The 16,059-nt window shown below is 35.6% G+C and overlaps 2 protein-coding genes across 3 annotated transcripts in view; one reads left to right on the top strand and one right to left on the bottom strand.

The window, feature by feature from the left end:
* The window catches only part of ECI2 (enoyl-CoA delta isomerase 2), a 30,861-nt gene extending 15,876 nt beyond the window's left edge, over positions 1–14,985 (top strand). For both annotated transcript variants that reach the window (XM_054591906.1, XM_054591905.1), the window contains 6 exons: positions 592–661; positions 7,411–7,513; positions 8,274–8,394; positions 12,265–12,354; positions 13,721–13,864; positions 14,453–14,985. In XM_054591906.1, the coding sequence (XP_054447881.1) occupies positions 592–661; positions 7,411–7,513; positions 8,274–8,394; positions 12,265–12,354; positions 13,721–13,864; positions 14,453–14,608 (684 nt within the window). In that variant the 3' untranslated portion in view covers positions 14,609–14,985. The remainder of the gene's footprint in view (positions 1–591; positions 662–7,410; positions 7,514–8,273; positions 8,395–12,264; positions 12,355–13,720; positions 13,865–14,452) is intronic.
* Positions 14,986–14,994: 9 nt separating this feature from the next.
* Positions 14,995–16,059, bottom strand: part of LOC129085561 (testis expressed protein 56-like) — a 39,418-nt gene continuing 38,353 nt past the window's right edge. The window contains exon 6 of the mRNA XM_054591996.1: positions 14,995–15,138. Coding sequence (XP_054447971.1) covers positions 14,995–15,138 — 144 coding nt within the window. The remainder of the gene's footprint in view (positions 15,139–16,059) is intronic.

Below are 16,059 nucleotides of genomic sequence, written 5' to 3'. Positions count from 1 at the left end.
CATTAACATTTCCCAGACTGCCTGGGATACTTGTACTCTTCCTTGATGTTGCAGTTTAAAAACTGCTTTGAGGAAATCTTACTCTGGCCACCTCCCATTCTATTTCCCTCCATAAGTATCAGCTGAGCTTCCTGCTACTTTGTACTTTCCACGCATTTTAGAGCTATCCCCTCTATTAATTCCAAAGGCACAAGGATTTTGTCTTATTTGTTCACTTCTGGAAAAAAGTGGAGCCCTGGCTGGGTGGTTGAGGAGGTTGAAGTGTCCTGAAGCAACCAGTCAATGTTTCTCTCTTTTCCTCTCTCTCTAAAATCAATAAACATATCCTCAGGTGAGAATTTAAAAAAAAAAAAAAAAGTGGATATATTTCCCCAGCATCTACTATAGCACTTGGTACAGAATACAAATAATTGTGAAAGGAATAAAAATTCTTTCAAGTATATTGGGCTGGCTTTTTGATCCTTTAAATACAACCAACATAAATGTGTGGCACTTTGCAGAGAACAGGCTTGCAGACTGACATTTAGGGGATTTACTGGGTGATGGTTATCATTTCAGGTTTCTTTTCCTATTCTCCCCCCTTTCATACAGATGTATCAAGAAATCATTCTTGCACTTAAAGCTGCAAGCAAGGATGACTCAATCATAACTGTTTTAACAGGTAAGACATTTTGTTAGATTTTTTTTTTAAATCAGAAGATAACCAAAGTTTAATATATGTGCATGGGGAATCCATGTAGACATAATAAATCCATGAAAATTTCAAAGACGGTGAGGCAACATTGGGTAAAGGACACATTTTGGACAAAGGAGCAAACGGGGGTAATTGCGTATTAGATTTCAGAAGTGGGAATGGGCGATTTACAAGTAGATGAAGCGCAGAACCTTTCTTAGATTTCGTAATTAAATTCCTATTTTGAGGTATTTCCATAAGAAAAGAAATTGAGTATATAAGCTGTAAGAACTTTTCCGTTACTAAGATACTCTAATTCCTAAATATATGAAAAATTTAATATGCACAAAATTGATATCTGTAAAAAGCAGATACATATTTTTAAGAAAAGTATTATTGGTACTAAAATTGGGTACTTACCAAAGGGAAAAGTCTTATGCCAGAAAGATAATCTTTTCAGCATTACTTAGAGTTGTGAAAGTGTGAAAACATTCTAAATTATGTTGCCATAGTAGAATAATAAAGCTAATTACAGAACATGTACTACTGTGTATTAGACAAGCATCAAAAAGTATAATTGTATAAAGACCAACAATATAGGAAACATTTAAGATATAATAAAAAAATTAGAAATTATTCAGTGCTGTGATTATAACTGGAAAATATGATGGTTACCTATGGACCTGGGATGGACGAGAATAAGGAAAACGAAAGTCGGGATTTGGAAGGGGCACCATGCGTAGTGGGGACTCAGATCAACTTGAGGTTAAATCCTGGATTCACGCCTTACTACCTATGGGTGACCTCTGCTTCTGAATAGAGAAAGCAGTGTTTTATTAACCCCACTGAATGGTTGAGGTGATGACATGAGATAATGCAGATAAGAGGCCTGGTGCACAGCAGAAACTTGTTAGAAGCTGGCATAGCAGAAGCAGAAAAATTAATTTTTATTTTCTTTTCATTATCATTAAAACTTGTAAGTATTATTTAGAGGTATCAGATAGCTTTTATTAAAAAGCAGAGGGGAAGAGAGAGAAATCTAATAGCTGATTCTAGGGAATGAACAAAAGTGAAGGGTTGAAGATAGCCATCATAGTATACATGAATGCCCAGGTAACTCAGGAGAGTGAAGATGAGAAAAATAGTAGTCTACAAGTAACTTTTGTTTGGTACAGGAGAAGAATGTTTTATATTTTTTTAATTAACTGTTTTTTAATACCCCTATAATATAGGCACATGGTTTTTAAAAAACCAAAGAATATGGAAAGTACATGACAAAACTAAATTTCAGTCTCCTTGGAACTCCATTCCTGCACCCCAGAAAAATTCAGTTTTCCCTGATGCCTTATAGAAAGCGTCTACGTATATCATGTACAAGCATGTGTGTGTTCATTTTCCTCCACTTTTTTTAAAAACAGAAAAGGAAGCATACACACACATATTATACCCACCTTCCTTTCTTAACATTTCCTGAAAACCTGTTTTATCAGTACCTACGCATCTAAGTTTTTCTCTTCTAGACTACAAAGTATTAACATTTTTGGATTTTATAATTGATTTCATCATTCCTCTATTGTGGAACATGTAGATTATACTGAGTCTCGCTATTAAAATGCTGTTGCAGCCCTGGCTTGTGTGGCTCAGTTGGTTGTAGTATCGTTCTATAATCCAGCGGTCCCCAGCATTTTTGGTACCAGGGACCAGTTTCATGGAAGACAGTTTTTCCACGGAACGGGGGGGATGGTTTCGGGATGAGTCAAGCACATTGCATTCAAGCTCACCTCCTGCTGTGTGGCCCAGTTCCTAACAGGGTCAGGCCAGTACCAGTCCATGGGCCCAGAAGTTGGGGACCCCTGCTATAATCAAAAGGTTGTGAGTTTAAGCCTGGGTCTGGGTGCATATAGGAGGCAACCAAATGATGCTTCTCTCTTGCAATGATGTTTCTCTCCCTCCCCTCCTCTCTCACCAAAACAATGAAAAATGTCCTTGGATGAAGATTAAAAAAATAAAATAAAAAGGTGTTACAGTGAATAAACTTGAATGTATGTCTTAATAACAATGGAGAGTTTAATAACAATAATAATAATGTTTAATATTTTTTATCAGTAATACCTTCTGTTTGCCAGGCACTCTAAGCACTTTAATTCTCTTTAAAATTTTCTTTTAATTTCTTAATTTTTCTAAGCTTTCTCACAACAACCCTATGAGAGTAGGCCCTATTATTACTGTAATTTATAGGTGAGAAAATTGAAAGATTAAGTTTTGATAAATAGTGTTCTTACTAGTTATTTTCTATATATTCTTCTCTTTCGGTTTCTATTTCCTCTTTGGCCTAAGCATTACATAATAATAGTTCCTTTAATTTCTAGAAGGTTTCCATTTCTCTTGTTAATTCCTAACTATTCATTATAATCAGTGGTTATCACTTTGACTAATTGTACTTTTTTAGAACCTATTAAAATTTTGTATATATTGCTATCTGTTGAAATCTGTATCTTGAAGAAAAAGTAGAAAATGACCAATTTTTTTGATCATCCAGGAGAACTTCAAAAGTAAGTTCTGTGCTCTTTTATATATGTGATCCTGTACAGTGTAATAAATTATATGAAAATTTTCTTAAAAGTAAGTTATTCTTTACTTTTAAAGTATATAGTTTAAAATACGTCAGTTGGACTTACCTTTCTAATTTATATTATTTAGATTCCCCAAATTCTGCTTTTTCTTCTAATGACTGTTTTGGACTAAAAAAAATGAATTAAAGGCATCTATTACTATTGTGTTTCTGTCAGTTTCTCTTTTGTGTTAAAAAAAAAAAAGCTTTTGCTTTAAAGCAAGTTTTTATCTTAATTATACTAAAAGATTTATGGTTAGGTCTTCACTGTGGAGTTTATTCTTTATCACCAAGTGGCCATCCAGCTCATTTAATGCTTTTTGTATTGAAACCAGCTTTGTCAAATATTAATACCATAACACCTGCTTCAGTACTGTTTGCATTTGTCTGCAAACTTTTACACTTTAATCTTTTAACTTTACGCTTTTCTGAATTATTTTTTATTGGCTGTGTTTCATGCAGTGTATTTTTGGGTTTTCCTCCTTTGAACCAGTCTGAGTTTTTCTTGTAAAGGTGCATTTACCTGTTTAGGTTTGTGTGTACGACAGAAATGTTAGATTTTAGTTCTAGCATCTTACGTGCTTCTGATTTGTTATGCTTCATTTGATTGTTATTTTTTATTTCATAGTCTGTGTTTCTCTTGTTTTGTGTTTTATTTCTCATAGTTTGGAAGCTTTTTACTGCTTTTAGCAATTACTTTTATAGCTTTATGTTGTCTACATCAACAACTCTATCTTGTATTATTCCTTTTGGACAGTATCTGTTGGTTGTCTCTGTGAAGGGCAAGGAAGTGAACATGAGTTCCCTGACATCCCTAAACCTCTTCCAAGTGTATAGTTTGTTAAATAGAGCCCCATTATTTTCTGGCACTGAATGTTGCTGGGGAAGAGTTTGAGGCTACCATTAATTTTTAATCCTTTAAGATCAATTTTTCCCCTGCATGACTGTGGGATTCTTTCCCTTTTTTATGATGTTTTCCTAGGCAGTGCACATCCTTTTTAAACTGACTACTAAGGACTTATTTTTATAAAGTTTTCTTTGATAATATCTCTGAATATTTTTGTTTCAATTGATTTGTTCTCTTTGCAAGAAATTCTAGTTAGAGAAAAGAAGTGCTGGGTCTGTTACCTGTTATTTTCTCTGAATTCCTAACTCTGTTGTCCTCCACTTATTTTGCTCAATTGTCTCAATCCTGTTCCAGTACCCTAATTGCATTTTAGCAATGTCCCTTCTCCTTTTACTGCTTCTAATGGCATAATTCTTTAATGGTTATGGTTTTCTCTTTTATTTTTTTCTGAACTCTGAGGCACCTTTTCATTTCTTTCTGTTGTTTGTCACTTCTATTTTGAGTCCAGTAGGACAGTTCAACTCTTAATGTTTTGTATATATATGAGGGATCACCATAAAATTATTTTGAAAAGGATTATTGCTCATAAAATTATTGAAAATACTATTTATTACACTATTTGCTCTTGGTGGAAACAGGAAAAAAATTGAGGAACAAATTTATTATGTAATATTACTACCAAAATCAAACATTGTTCTTTGCTTCTCAGTACCCCACATATAACTGTATAAAGCCCTACAACCAAAAGAAAAAAAATCATTCTTTAAATCTTTTCTTTGAAACTGGGCTTTGAGCCCATTCCAGTGTAATCTCCATTTTTTGCTTTGGTCTCCCCTGATATTTGTATATTTAAATCCATGGACATTTTTCAGGCTTCATCTGACTTTCCCTCCTTAACCTCTGTCTTCCCTAGGCTCCAATGGCAATAGCCTGCCTCTGGTTTTCCTGCTGTCCCTGGTTGCACACTCTAATCTCCTTCACTGATTCATCTTCTATGTGGTCATCAAATAGGAGAGTTCCTGAAAGTTTAACCCCAACCCTTGGCATTCTTCTTTTCACACTCTGTGTTCTCCCTGGACCCTCTCATTCATGTCCACACCTGAACAAAAGTTTTATACATATGCCAGTGATTCCCATGTTAGTATCTTCAGGACACTCCACAGGGTTCCAGACTGGTGTATCCACCTGGTACTTCCTAATGGGTATTGCTTCCCACATCTCTCTACCTGGATCTTTTTCATTTTCCCAAATCACAGCAGTGGCTCTACATCTACGCTGTTATATAGATCAGAATCCTAACATTCAGTATTGACACTTGGTCCTTAACTCACCTCCCTGTCCAGTCTAATCTCATTTCACTTTATCAGTATCTTTGGGATCAGTTGTTGTTTTTTTTTTCTTTTCTGTCTTCTCTGCACTAGCACAAGCCACCATGGACTCTTACCTGAACTGTTGAGTCCCTGTCTAATCTCTCTGATCCTCTTTTGCCTTCCTCTCTCCCATGCCCAGTGCAGTCTCTTCACTATACTCAAAGCTCTTGAAGTGGCACCAAGGCAATTCAGTGGAGAAAGATTAAATCTTTTAATACATGGTGCCAGAACAACTTTGTTTCCATATGGGGGAAAATGAACTTCAATCCCATCTTACACCTTACACAAACATTAATTTAAAAGTTATCTAAACATAAAACACAGAAACATAAAGCTTCTAGAACAGAACAATATTTTGTGACCTTGGTATAGGCAGAGATTTCTTGGAGAGGACAGAAAAAGCATTAACCATAAAAGAAACAATTTATAAATTAGACTATCAAAATTTAAAATGTCTGCTTATCAAAAGACAATTGTAATAAAATGAATATAAAGCCACAGGCTGGGGAAAATAAATAAATATTTGCTATGCATAAATCTGATTAAGGACTAATATTCAGAATACATAAACAACTACAAATTAATGAGATGAACCACCAGATTTAAAAACTGAAGACACTTCATTAAAAAAATGAAAAGGCATTCAATATCATTAATCACCAAAGAAATACACATTAAAACTACAATGTAATATGTCACTCACTAGAATGGCTAAAATCCAAAAACAAGCAATACCAAATATTGGTGATGATGTGGAGCAACTGGAGTCCTTAGACATTTCTGATATGAGGACACTTTGGAGTATTAGCAACTTGTTAGAGTAACACATCAACTCAGTGACACACCGATCCACACCTGGGCAATTAGTGAAGGTAAAGTAAGGCTATATCTCAAAAAAAAATTGTACAAGAACAGTCATGGTACCCTACTTCACAATAGCCAAAAACTGAAAACGGCAAAATGTCCACCAATTAGTGGATAAATGAACACATTGTTGACTCTTCATACAATGAGTGCTACTCAGCAGTAAAAAGGAATGAATAACTGATACACAGAAAAACATGGTGAATCTTTAAGGTATGGTTGGGCAAAGAAGGCAGACACTAAAAAGTCCATATTGTATGATTTTATCTAAATAAGTTCTATATAGGCAAAACTATGGTGATTGAAGCCAGAGAGCCTTGGGACAGGGTGAGGTAGTACTGTCTGGAAAAGCGCTTAAGGGAACTTTTCTGGAATGATGGAAATGTTCTGTATCTTGTTTTCGACTATGATCACACAGGTATTTACAATTAACAAAAATCATTGAACTGAATCTTTAAAATTGGTCATTTTACTGCATGTAAATTATACTTCAAATAAAAATACCACCAATGGCTCTTCGAATGAAGGAGCTACAGAGACTCACATGCTATATCCTGCCTGTCCTCATCCTACACCGGCTTCTTCCCCCTGGCGTCTTCTGCTCTGGCACAATGGCATTGCTTTGAACCCGTCATAAACACGGGAGTTACCCCCTCCACAGAACCTTGACGTGTGATATTCCCTCTGCATGAATATCTTCCTGCACCGTTTTTTCTAGCTAACCTTGCCTGTCCTTCAGATCTCAGTTCAGTTGTTCCTTGCTTGGAAAAGTCCCTTCCCTAAGCTCCCCTATTAGACCAAACTCCCTGTGATATATACCCACATCATCATCATCTACTTCTCCTTTGTATCATAGTTGCATGGCTTACATTTATTAGTGTGTTTTAAAATCAATGTCTGTTTTATTCACTAGTCTGTACATTGGGGCAAGAACCAGAGCTGGTTCACCAGTGTGTTTCCAGTGCTTGGCATAGAGCCTGGTACATAGTAGATACTCAGTAATTACAGACTGAATAAATGGTGAATTTGTGATTTTTAATTACAGGAAGTGGTGACTACTACTCTAGTGGGAATGATCTGACTGCCTTCACTGATATTCCCCCTGGCGGAGTAGAGGAGAAAGCTCAAAATAGTGCTATTATGCTGAGGTAAGAGTACCATTTGTCTGATCCTAGAGGGCTTATCTGTATTCATCAAACTGGTATTTCATTGAGCAAAAGTAAAATAAATACTTCTTGTGTCGGTGTAATTAATTGTGACTTTGAACCTGCATATTTCTCCAACTGCCTCTATCAGTAGGTAGGCTTTCATTCTGTCACTTTAACTTTGGCTACCTGTTCATCCTGCTATTCTACATGAGATTTGATTGGAAAGCATAAAAGTAAACTATAGTAAATAAAGTAAATAAAGTTCTCTCACATTGAGACAGAGGAATTTAGCAAACTCTCATCCAATTAGTTAGCTAGAGGAATGCACAACTTCCATGATTGCTGGTAATAGACTTTAAAGTAGTCTCAAAAAACACAAGATATGAGACTTCTCTCTGCCTGTGTGTTTATCCCTGCTGAGTCTCTAATTCCCCCTTGGTTCTAATATTGTGGTGTATGCTCAGTCAGCCATCTTAATAAGTCTATAGCTGAGTTACAGTCCTGACCTAACTGCAGAGAACACAAGATTTGAACAGAGGTTCAATTATAGGAATCACTGTGAGCTTCCATCAAGTACCATTCAGCTGTGTGTCCTGGATGAATCTGGCATGGCAAGACAGGGAGGCACTGCCGGGTGATCAGAAACACCCAGCCTGGCCAGAAGAATTTATTATTACAGTGCCCTGCTCTCTTGCCTATACTTTTCAGTAATGCTGCTTTGGAACATTTAAACATGCTTTTGTTTCTCTATTTTTTGTAGGGATTTTGTAGACAGTTTTATAGATTTTCCTAAGCTGCTGATTGCCGTGGTAAACGGTCCAGCTGTGGGGATCGCTGTCACCACCCTTGGGCTATTCGATGCTGTGTATGCCTCTGACAGGGTAAGTCAGTTCCCAGAAACTTGGCAATGCAAGTAAAAATGAGATCCTTTGAGTTATCCTTTATTGTTGCTCATAGTAAACAAATTACATATTGTTTGTGGACAATGGACTCAATTTGTTTTGGTTAAATGGATTAAATTTAAATTTTTCCCAAAGAATTAGTCTGAGTTGACTCATTTTATCTTGAATTTTTAAGTTGAATTTTTCTAAACATCGATATTGTATTGTCTCAACTGTTGTGTTTCTATATTTTAAAAAGTATACAACAGTAATTTAAATTTCATATTACTGTAAAATAGTCCAGAGACCTTGAAAGCTTGTTGGGGGAGGGGAGAATAGCATCTTTGCAGTTTATTCAAGTGGATTATTTGGTACTTTTTTTCTCTGAGTAAATGCATTCTAGAATTTAGAATTTTAGAATATGAAGGTGACCTTTGAGCATTATCTACTCTTTCTTCCTCCTTTGCAGATAAGAAAACTGAAGCTCTGAGAAGTTACTTGCCCAGAACACAATTCAGTCTTGTGTTCACCATTGAATTATGTAGATTTTAATTACTGTTCTTAACTTCAGTAACAATATATGTCACAGTAGAAAATAAAATTTTGAAAAATATGGAAAAGTACAAAGAAAAAAGTTAAAAATCATTTCTTATTTTACATCAGAGATAACCAGTACTACTAACATTTGAGTTATTTTTTTAAATTTTTAAAATATGTTTATTGATTTTAAAGAGAGAGGAAGGGAGAAACATTGATGTGAAAGAGAAACATCAACTGGTCACCTCCCATACATGCCCCAACCAGGGATCGAACCCACAACGTAGGAATGTGCCCTGACCAGGAATCGAACCTACAACCTTTTGGTGTATGAGGCCACTCTCCAACCAGCTGAGCCACACTGGCCAGGGCAACATTTGAGTTATTTAACCAGCCTCTGATGGCTGGAACCCTTGACTGTTTCCAAGTTTTGTCATTATAAGCAAATACGTGATGGACATTTATCTTAGAACTCTTACCCTAGAACTTTTACTGTGGACCTAATAACCAGTTGTAGGGTTATATGATTTTTAGAGTGACACTTGCTTCTGTGGTAAGATTTGCTGATCTGCAACTTGGTGGGAAACTTACAGTTTTTACCACTGATGAGATTCCTCGTTGTATTTGGAAGTGTTTTCCTCACTGATTAATAGACGAGACTGTATAATAGGGTCCTTCACTCTTTGGTTTATGTTTTACTGAATCTCATTTAACCAGATTGGGCATGTTGGCAGATCTGATTCTTATTATTAGTTTTCCCGTAATGGGGCAAATGAAATTGTTGGAGCTTTGTTGCCTAACTTTTACAGGTGGTAGTTTCTGCTCAAAGGCAAAATCAATAATGCTTGGTCACATTCTTTGTGTTAAATGACCAATTAATTGACCTGCTTTGAACAGGGATGACATGGAGAGTACCTGGCCTGAATTTGAGGGTCTCACTCTTCACTATTTAGAGGGGGAATATTATATTTGAATCTTGTCCTGATTCTCCCACTGTATTCAAAATGACTATCATATACATTTTTTAAAAGATTTTAGGACTTCCATTATATGATATAAATTGGAATTAAAATTGAAATTAGAGAACATATATAAATATATTTAAAATATACTTAATATATTAAATATAAATATAAACGTATACATGTTTTTAATGCTAAGAGATTTGGCAAAGTAAAATATCTAACAAATAGTGACTACTGCTGAGAGTTCACCCAACTGAATTAAAACAGGTTTTAATTTTAAATTAGGGAAAGGCACAGAAGAACGAACCAGTAGAGAGGAATTCTTTTTGTAGTATTTATCATTATTAGCTGCATGAATAAATACCATATTAAATGTGGGTTAACATTTAACCCATATGACCAAATTATTCTTTATTATGGGTAATAGGGAATTCCTATTAATTTCTCTGTCATCAAATGGTATCTTTATTCTAAAGTTAATAAAAAAGTTGAAGTCATAAAAATAATAAATACTTGAGTAGTCACTCTATAATAAGCATTCTGTTGTTGCACATTGTAATATTCACTTGATGCCCACAGCAGTCCTGTGCAGTAGGTACGCATCTCCAGTTCACAGATGAGGACACTGGCACAAAGAGGTTAAGAAACTCTCAGAGTCACTAAGCAGTCTGACACCAGAGCATTAGACTAAACCCTTAACTGCATCTACTGCTCCATTTCTATAGATTTGCTAAGCTTACTTATAATATGCTTATAAATAAGTTAAATGCTGCTTATCGTCAGCTTTGTATGTACCTGTTTGTGGTTTTCTTTTTTACGTTTACTGCTATGTTCCTTAGGCTGTGACTTCTCAGTATAATTTCCTGAATAAGCTTTCTTTTGGAGAAAGGGGGAGAAAAAACACTAGTAACTTTTTACTTTATATTTTTATTATTTTGATTGCTATGCTACATACATTATATAGTTACATCTTTTAACAATATTCATTAAAATAAAAACACCATATATGATTATGGGAAATGAAGGCTAAATATTCAGTTTACATATTGTCAGTATTCATCAAGAAACACAGAAATATTTCTGAAACATTAAAAAAAATGACTAAATTTTAAATGACCAATTTTGAAATAGTTTCTGGTATTAAAGCCAGTCAAAAAACCTCTGGGTCAAAATTTAGACAAATGACATTGAGGAAACAGGTTGGTTTGTTTTTTAACTCACATAATAAAGGCTAATCTCTCTAACATATTTTTTAAATACATCTAAAAAGTGATAAGTCAACAACTTAATACAAAAATGGGCAATGGAGAGGCATAAATAGCCTGCAGAAAATAAAGTATAAATAGCTCTTAAAAACATACGAGAAAGTCACCATTGAGAAAATGATTTTTAACCAGAATATATAAAGAATTCTTACAAATCAATAATAAAAAGATAATCTAATTTAAAAATAGTGGGCAGAGTATTTGTAATAGTTACTTCACCATAGAATATGTACAAATGACTAATAAGTACATGAAAAGATGCACAACATTAGTAATCATTAGGGAAATGTAAACTGAAACCATAGCAAGATACCACGACATACCTATTAGGACAGTTAAAGTTACAGACTGATAATAACAAAGTTTTGCGAGGATGTGGAGCAATTGGAACTTATACACTGCTAGTGGGAATTTTAAATGGTACAACAATTTGGAAAATAGTTTAGCAGCTTCTTAACAAAGTTAAACCATATGTTTACCACATAACCCAACAATTCCACGCCTACGTATTTACCCATGAGAACTAAAAACATCTTCCTGCAGAGACCTGTACACAAATGTTCATAACAACCTTATTTATAGTAGCCAAAATACTGGAAATACCCCTGATAGCTTCTGCTCATGAAAGGATGAACAAATTAAGACATTCCTGTAATGGAATACTACTTGAAATAGCAAGGGACAAACTAGTAACATATACAACAGTAATTCTCAAAAGCCTTATGCTCAGGACAGACTCCTACAAAAGGACAAAAGGCTATGCAGTGTATGATTCCATTTGTATAACTTTCTAGAAAAGTCAGAGTGTTAGGGGAAAATATATCAGAGGTTGTTTAAGGGTGAGAGGAATGGGTGACTGTAGAGGGACACAAGGGAACTTTTGGGGGGGATGGAAATGTTCTGTATCTTGATTTTGGTGGTGCCTACATAACTGTCTATTTGTTAAAACTCATCAAACTGCATACGTTAAGAGTGAATTTTGTAGGTATATAATATCACAATAATCCTAATTTTTTTAAAAAGTTTCTCAACTAAGTAAATGATGATTTTTTTTAAATCACCTACAAAAATTATTTTCTTTCTTATTTTTTTTCTCCAAATAGGCAACATTTCATACTCCTTTTACTCAGCTAGGCCTAAGTCCAGAAGGATGCGCCTCTTACACTTTTCCGAAGATAATGGGCCCAATCAAGGTAACCTTTGGAAACCTTAAAAAATAAATGACTAATCTCTATTCCAAAAGTAATATCATACTCTCTCTTCTTTTCACTTGATAATACAAACAAGAGAGAAGCAAATTAGCTGCTTCTCAACTCTTAAGAATTTTAAATACAAAGAACCAGGCTATGGGAAATGTCTGAGGAAAAATTAGAAACTCTGCAGCTCCCAAAATCTGGGAAGCTGATTTTTCAGCTGGCTGCCGAGGACCAGAGGCATCTCAAGTGGCACAGGCCGCATCCTCCACCGCTGTTCTTCAGGTGAAAGACGAGGGTTGTGCCAGCCTCCCTCAGTCTGCTGGGCTGGTTCCTGCCCTTAAATTTTTTGTGGATAAGCATCATCCACTGGAAGTGACACAATGGCATCTTTACTTTCAGAATCATGTGAAGTACCAGCAGATGTGAGACCCCAGGGGGTTTTCCACTTCCAGTCATTAGCTGGTTTTACCAAGGTATCAAGGCTCCTACAGTGGCTAAGTGGCTGCTCAAATCTTTCACTGAGTTTATGGAAACATAATTGCACACACTCTGTGTACATGGCTCCAAAGGGATCGTGACAAGACCAGAGAGACGGTGAAAGGGAAAAGCGTAGCAGATGTTCTTCAAGCTCTAAAAGGGGGAGTAGAAATTGAGCCTGTTTTCATTGCTACTAGGGTTTTGTTGTAAATATATATATATTTACATATATATTTTTTATATATAATCTCTTTATTCTTTATTCAGTGTATGTCACATACCCTAAATTGTTATAGAGATTTTAACTTTGGAATGTTGGGCAGAACTAAACCTGAGGCTTAGAGCATTGGGCTGTGAAATAGTCTTACTTTTCTGGAAGAGAAATTGCAAATTTGAAGAAGGATATATACTCAGTGACTTCAGTTTTGTTAGAAATAAGCATTAGTGTTACTCACTTTCCCTCAGTCAAATGGAACTAATTTGAGTACCTGTGCAGGTAAAAGAAGACTGTCAGAGCTTGACCACTGGATAGAATTTTCAGGGAAGGGAAGTTTGAAAGAGTTTGTGAAGGTTGGTTTGCATTTCCTATGGCAATTTCTTTTTTAAATAATTGTTTATAGTGTATAAAACAAAATCATAGCTCCCATGGGTTATAAAATCATTACCTGCTTCAAATCATTTCTGTCCCCAGTTCCCTGCTCTTGCACCTCCAACATAGACACACACAGAAGCAGCCAGTGGTGGTCTCAGTACACAGTTTGCAAACCATTGCCTATTTGAGGTCATCAGTTTCTTCCTCTGAGAAACATTAGCAACCTCCAAAGACCATAAGTTAACTGAGCCTCATTTCATTAAGTTAATTTCTGGGTCTTGCATTTCATTTCAGGCAAAAGAGATGCTTCTTTTTGGAAAGAAGTTAACAGCAAGAGAAGCGTGCGCTCAAGGACTTGTTACTGAAGTTTTTCCTGATAATACTTTTCAGAAAGAAGTTTGGGCCAGGCTGAAAGCATATTCAAAGCTCGCCCCAAATGTTAGTAGTCTTTTTTTTTTCCTTGTATGAACCATGGAAATAAATTGTTTACCTTAAGAGAATAAGCAATCAAAAAAATAATAATAAGATATATCTTGGTTGGCTTTAAGTACATCTAAATTTGAGACTAAAAATAACTGTAATAATGGTAGCAGTTCTGATTTTCACAAAAACATATCAAATAGGCATTCCATTTCTATGATATGAAGGCAGAGGTGCATTTCTTTCTGGGGATGACTTTGAGGAAAATGATAAGCAGTATTTGCCAAACAGTTTTTAGGTGAGAAAGCAGATAAGATAGGTTGACTTTTAGGAGATTCTTAATGTAGCACTTTCATTTTCACATGCACTAGCTAGTGCTGATTGCTCTTACATTTTTGTTACTCAAAATTGCAGTCTAGGAACTAGAAGCTTTAGTATCTATCTAAAGTGTGCACATTCAAGTTTGAGAAGCACTGTCTTATATTACACATACATCTTAATGCATAACTGGATTAAATGAACAATGGAAAAACAAGAATCAGAATTTTATAATAAACCCACTCTGTTAGAATACGTCTTAAACTAATTGTTTTTTGTTTTTTATAGTCCTTGAGAATTTCAAAAATGATCATCAGAAATGTGGAGAAAGAAAAGCTACACGCTGTTAATGCTGAAGAATGTAGTACCCTCCAAGAAAGAGTGCTTTCCGACGAATGCATAAATGCAGCCATTAACTTCTTATCCAAAAAAGCAAAACTGTGATGACTAGTAGAGCAGAGTTAAGTATTTCAAAGGAATGATGTGCTACAATTTCTGATTTTCTATACTTGAACTAAACGAACTTCACTGTGCCTTTTTTCACTGATGAATTATTATTTATGATGATTATATTCTACTAGAGCCCGATGATAAACAAGTTACATAAAACAAGGCTTAAGAATTTACACAGGTTTGCCCTGGCTGAATAGCCTATTTGCTTAGAGCATTGTCCTGACATGACAAGGCTGCAGGTTCGATCCCCAGTCATGGTTACATACAAGAATCAACCAATGAATCCATGAATAAGTGCAGCAATAAAATCGATGTTTCTCACCTCTCCCCCTTCCTTCTTTTTTCTCTGAAATCAATAAATTTTAAGAAAAAATGTTTTAAGAATTAACAGAGGTTTGATGTTGAACTCCTGACTCCAGTGGAAGTGTGGGAGCTGCGTTGGGGCCGTAGTCCTCCACCCCAGGTTGCTGCCCCTGCCTTTCCATGTGCGGGGCCTCGATGCTGCCGCTGCCACTCCTGCCCTGCCCAGGAGTCACTAGGTCATAGAATTTGGTGACACTTTACTAGTGGTTCTCCGCTGAAGTAGGGCTGTCACTTAATGGTGTTTGGGAATGCTGGCCATATTTTTAGTTTTCATGTGTATTTAGTGCCCAGCGCCAAATATGGTTAACATCTTGCACGCTACGGACAGTTGCACCCAATGAAGAATTTCACCCAAAGTAGCGTCGTTCCTTCATTGAGAAACGTGTTCAACCTGGCAGTTTTAGAATTCTACATCTAATTTTTATTTCCCATACAGAATTACCCAAGTCAAAAGATGCATTTTCAGAACTACAACTACTAGACAATCTGAATTTTGTAGTTTTGTTACACTTATCTTAAATCATCATATGTGGAAATGGTTTTCCTTCCCCATTAGAATGCTGGTGGAAACTGAATCAGCTAAATTAACTCTCCTGCTATACTGATACCACAATAAACTTTTTTTAAAAAAATCACTGAGGTAGCCACAATTCTGCACAGTAGCCAGGTTCATTTAAAAGGTGCTCTTTTCCTAACAACCCTTTTTTGGCAAAATCACTATTGAATATTTCACATAAATAACCAATGGGAAGAGGTTGGAGGGCCGTAGCATACTTGTTTTTGATGCTCTGGAACTGTTGAGAGCTGGTTTTTAGCCTGTGATTATTAGGATGCAGGAGATTTGTTACACTTTAACTCCAGCTGAGGGGATTCAAACTTGACCCCATAAAAATCAAGGAATTTGCCGGGGGGTGCAGATCCAAAATGACTTCTATATCACTATGATGTAGGTAACTTTCAGGGTTTTCACTGGAGTGTAAAATCTTTTCATGAAAGATCGTTTTAAAACTTACACTGAGTTAAACATTGATACTTTAAGAATATTAATACACTAGATTTGTTGCAGCCTTTTGAAATTA

Source organism: Pteronotus mesoamericanus, unplaced genomic scaffold, assembly GCF_021234165.1.
Source record: "Pteronotus mesoamericanus isolate MK-2021 breed Mesoamerican mustached bat unplaced genomic scaffold, CSHL_Meso_final scaffold_31, whole genome shotgun sequence".
Taxonomy (NCBI): domain Eukaryota; kingdom Metazoa; phylum Chordata; class Mammalia; order Chiroptera; family Mormoopidae; genus Pteronotus; species Pteronotus mesoamericanus.
Note: the sequence above shows the minus strand (reverse complement) of the source record. Positions and strands in the feature narration are given on the sequence as shown.